Source organism: Suricata suricatta, chromosome 16 (genome assembly GCF_006229205.1).
Source record: "Suricata suricatta isolate VVHF042 chromosome 16, meerkat_22Aug2017_6uvM2_HiC, whole genome shotgun sequence".
Classification (NCBI taxonomy): domain Eukaryota; kingdom Metazoa; phylum Chordata; class Mammalia; order Carnivora; family Herpestidae; genus Suricata; species Suricata suricatta.
The window spans coordinates 47,173,807-47,178,909 of record NC_043715.1 but is presented as its reverse complement, the minus strand read 5'-3'; the positions used below and the strand labels follow the sequence as shown (position 1 = coordinate 47,178,909).

The following is a 5,103-nucleotide window of genomic DNA, read 5'->3' as shown; positions in this document are numbered from 1 at the left end:
TATTTTGCATTTGCTTGTGACACAGATCTGTCCCTGATCTCTCCCAGCACATGTCTGCTGATGCTCCCTCCCCTTGCTCTCTGAGTTCTCATGGCAGATCTTGAGATCTGAGATCCCACAGCCCAGCCTGCGATGTGGGGAGGTCATTCTGTCAGTTCCTGAAAGCCCCACCCATATAAGAGGTCTTGGCACATGATGAAGAAAGAAGGGTCCTCAAGGTCAAGTTGCTTTTTGTAGTTGAATTGTAGAAGCGCTTTATATATTCTGGATATTAATCTCTTACCAGTAATGATTTGCAAATGTTTCTTCTAATCTGTGGTTTGCCATCACTTCGTTGTAGTTGTTGTTAAGGAACTTTAGTTGACACACAACATAACCTTAGTTTCAGGTGCACAATATAGGGATTGGACAACCCTGTGTGTTATGCTGTGCCCACCACAGCATAGCTACCATCTGTCACCATGCAGTGCTATTAAAATACCTTTGACTAGACACACCTGGGTGGTTCAGTAGTTCAGTCATGTGACTCTTGATCTCAGGGTTGTGAATTTGAGCCCCGTGTTTGTTGTAGAGTTTACTTAATCTAACAAAATCTTTTTTTTTTTTTTTGAGAAACAGAGAGCGCGTGAGAAAGGGAGGGTCAGAGAGAGAGGGAGATACAGAATCCAAAGCAGACTCAGGCTCCAAGCTAGCTATCAGCACAGAGACCGACGCGGGGCTCAAACCCACGAAACGTGACATCATGATCTGAGTTGAAGCTGGACGCTTAACCGCTTAACCGACTGAGCCACCCAGGCGTCCCATTAGACGCTTAACCAACTGAGCCACCCAGGCACCCCAATCTTAACAAAATCTTTTTTAAAAATCAATAAAATAATAAAATACAATGCTATTGACTGTATTTTCTATGCTGTATATTTCATACCTGAGTCCTGTTCATTTCTTAACTGCTACCATCACTTTCTTGATCCTGCCTTATGGTGCACAGAAGTTTTCTATTTCAATGCAATCCAATTCATCTATTTTTTCTTTTGTTGTCTTGGCTTTGGGTGTCATAGCTAAGAAATCATTGGGAAATCCAGTTTCAATAAGCTTTTGCTTTTTTTTCTCTTCTAAGACTTTTACAGTTTTGATTCTTATGTTCAGATATTTGATATATTTTAAGTTCGTTTTTGTACATGATGGAAGGTCAGGGTCCAACGTCATCCATTTGCATGTGTATCCAGTGTTCCCAACCTGTTTATTGAATAACATTTTTTTTCTCCATTGAAAGGTCATGACGACCTTATTGAAAATCACTGGCCCATATATGGGTTTGTTTCTGGGGCGCCTTTTGTATCCTACTGGCCTCTATCTCTATCTGTATACCAACTCCACATTATTTTGATTACTGTAGCTTTGTAGTCAGGAAGTAGGAGTCCTCCAACTTTGTTCCTTTTCAAAATAATTTTAGCTACTTGAGGCCCCTGATATTTCATAGGAATTTTGGAGATGTCTATTTCTGCAAAATATTTCCTTAAGAATTTGATAGGGAAGGTCCTGACTGGCTCAGTCAGTGGAGCATGTGACTCTTGACCTCGGTGTTGTATGTCCAAGCCCCACATAATGTAAAGGGATTACTTAAAAATAAAATCTTAAAAGAATTTGCTAGGGGTTCCATTGAATCTCTGGGTCTCTTTGGGTAGTATTTTCATCTTAATAATATTAAGTCTCATGATCCATGAACATGAGATATCTTTCCGTTCATTTGTGTCTTCTGTAATTTTTTTCAGCAATGTTTTATAGTTTTCCATAGTCTATTGCCTCATCAGCTCATTTCTATGTATTTTATTCTTTTTAATGTTATTAAGAAGGACACTGTTTTCTGATTTGGGGGGGTATTTCATTTTTAGTGTATAACAACACCAGTGATATTTGCATGTGAATTTTATATCTTTCAAGTTTGCTGAAATTGTTTATCAGCTCAACAGTTTTTGCAGAATCTTTAGAGTTTTGTACATACAATTTTAGTCATCTAAAAACCGATTAATTGTAGTTATTCTTTTGCAATTTGATTGCATTCTATTCTTTCCTCCTAATTATTTTGGCTTAGACTCCTATACTCTGTTGAACATGGGTGGTGAAAGTGGCAGGTTTAGGTACTACCTGATATTAGAGGAAGCACTTTCCATGTTTCACCACTGGGTATGAGGCTAGCTGTGGGTGTTTCATGCAAAGGCTTCATTATGTGGCAATCATTTCCTTCTATTCGTAAGGGTACCAGAATTGTGTATACAGCAAGCACTTCTCTACAGAGGTTTTCACCATGAAAGTCAATCCACAGATGTGGAAGCTAAAGTCCTCTTCAGGCTGAGAAATCCTGTAGATTGAAAACACTTCGATTCCCAAGGTGATGAAGACTGGGTGGGCAGCTCTCATTTCCTAATAAATGATAACAGTGTCAGTGCCTTCCCGCCATATACAGCTGCCCTGGACACAGAGATGGGGGCTGCGTGCCTTCCTCCCCCACATACACAGAAAGGTATGTGAGGAGTGAGGCAGGATCTGTTAAAGTCCCAAAAGTTCAAGAAAAGTATCTCACAGGGGTCTATGGGGAAAATTCCATCTATTGATGAGGATTCTGGACTCTTGAGCTAAGAGGTGTGTGGTGCTGATACTACAGAGACGTCCAGGCCAACCAGACAGATGACTGAGGGCCAGAGGGAGACCTGAAGGTTGGGGGGGGCACAGCCCCCTCCTTAGAGATCATCACCTGTAGAAAGACACTCCTCCTTCTGCAGACATCAGGGCCATCCATTGGGAAACGTTTATAAGGCTCAATGTGGCCCTCAGAGTGACCGAGGTCTCAGAGGGAAGAGCAAGCCCCAGGCCCACTCTTATTGTCACCTCCACTTTTCTCCACAGAGCCAAGGTCCCACCCTCTGTCCATGTCAGCAGGGTAACGGTCCTAGAATATATGGACTCTGTGGTTCTGACCTGCTCCACAAAGAACCACAGGGGTGGTTCTTCAATGGCCAGAGTCTAAATCTCACAGAGAGGATGAAGCTGTCTGAGGACAGCAGCACCCTCACCATAGACCCTGTCAGGAGGGAAGATGCCGGGACTTACCAGTGTGAGGTCTCCAACCCAGTCAGTGCCAGCACAAGTGACCCCGTCAGGCTGGCTGTGCGCTGTGAGTGACCCTCAACCTACCTCTCCCCATTCCTCCCTGAATGTATCACTGGCAGGAGGTGTGAAGTTGGATCTGGGCCTGGAGGAGGTGGATGCCTCCTTCACAGCCTCTAGGGCAATGTGGGTAAGATCCCTGGAATTGGACTAATCTGGTTATCGTCTTGTTTCTGCTTCATCCTAGCTGTGGGACCTCAGACAAGACATTCAGCCTCCAGGACCTCAGTGTCCTTGGCTGTAAAACTGAAAAGATCAGACGGATCTGTTCTGAGGGTTGTCAGGATGAGGTTAATGAGATGTTAAGTCCTGAGACAGCATTCTGCACAGATTCAAGGCTCAGTCACATGTAGCAGCTCTTGTTCTCTTGTTATTAATGTTGTTCTTAGCTGTAAAGTCATGTGGAGCTGGGATTAGGTGTCGTCTTATCACCGGCCAGTTCCGCGACCTTCGCTACTTGACCAAAGCCCTTGACACTCTCAGACGCTAATATTGCACAGTGGACATGATCCCCTCAAGGGCTGGGAAGCAGCAGGTGAGGTAAATGTAAAGTGTCTCCCAGGTGCCTGGAGCCGAGCTGACCTGGAAAGCAGTCCGCTGATGTTATTCTCACTAATCAGTGTTGAGCGGACCGGTAGGGTTCGCCTTCTAAGACCACTGAGAGTGATGGAAGGAAAAAACGGGGGAGATGCATAATGTGAAAGGGAGAGAGAGAGGCCTTAAGAGGAAAGAGAACAATTTGTGGGCACTGGCACAGTTGGGGCAGGAGAGGACGACGTGAAGAATAGAGTTAGTCGAAGGTTTCACTCTGAGGACTAGATGTGACACAGCAGGAGACACCTGGGTGGCCCAGCTGGTTATAATAGCAATTCTTTTTTTCTTTAAGGTTTTTTTCAAGTTTATTTATTTATTTTGAGAGAGAGAGAGAGAGAGAGAGAGAGAGAGAGAGAGAGAGAGAGAGATGGAGTTGGGGAGAGGCAGAGAGAGGGAGAAAGAATCCCAAGCAAGCTCCACACTGTCAGCACAGAACCCAATATGGGACCAGAACCCATGAACCATAAGATCATGGCCTGAGCCAAAGACAGACGTTTAATTGACTGAGCCATCCAGGGGTCCCTGCGTCCAACTCTTGATCTGAGCTCAGGTCATGATCTCATGGTTGTGGGTTTGAGCCCCTGGCTGGGAACTCACTGATAGTGGGGAACCATGATTGGAATTCTATCTCTCACTCTCTCATGCCCCTCTCCCTTCTTGCTCGCTCGTTCTCTCTCTCTCAAAACTACATAAACAACAAAAATAGAAGAAATGGCGCAACAGCCATGGGGGTGGGGATGCTGTGGGGAAAACACATGCCACCCAGACCTCAGTGGCCTTTCCTTCCTCCCTAACCAGGCCCTCCCTCCCCCCCACTCCTCATGGTCTCCTCAGCTAACCGTCCTCCCTTTTGCTTCTTCTTTCAGATGAAGCAACCACCCCAGGCCTCCCTGTGGGGACCAGTGTTGGCATTGCAATTGGGCTGCTGGGCGGGGTGGCCCTGCTGGCCGCCGTGGGGTATCTCCTGCTCCTATGGAGGATGGCAAGGTACAATGGCACTTCCCACACACTGATACTGTCACCCTCCACCCCCCACGGACGCCACCAGCAGGGAGACCCGTCCTGACCTAGGACTCTGAGCTGGCTGTCCCAGGCCTCCCAAGTGCCCCCTCGATTTCCCTTCTCACTGTACCTGCCTCCTTTCTCACCAGCTGCTGCCCGGGGCCCTTCCCCCACAGCTTCCTCTGTGATGAATCAGGGACAATCAGAGAGCAGCCCCCCAGGTGGTCCTGGTTCACTTGGGAAACCTATGGCGGTGCTCGGGACTGAGTGCTCAGTAACCAGTCCATTCCATGGTTTGTTCATCCACACTCCCTGTGAGGGGGATTTGTGGCCTCAGGATCC

At 46.2% G+C, this 5,103-nt stretch overlaps 1 protein-coding gene across 1 annotated transcript in view; it reads left to right on the top strand.

The window, feature by feature from the left end:
• LOC115281280 (carcinoembryonic antigen-related cell adhesion molecule 7-like) overlaps positions 1 to 5,103 on the top strand; it is a 12,454-nt gene that overhangs the window by 2,137 nt on the left and 5,214 nt on the right. The window contains exon 3 of the mRNA XM_029926663.1: positions 4,626 to 4,746. Within this exon, the coding sequence (XP_029782523.1) occupies positions 4,626 to 4,746 (121 nt within the window). The remainder of the gene's footprint in view (positions 1 to 4,625; positions 4,747 to 5,103) is intronic.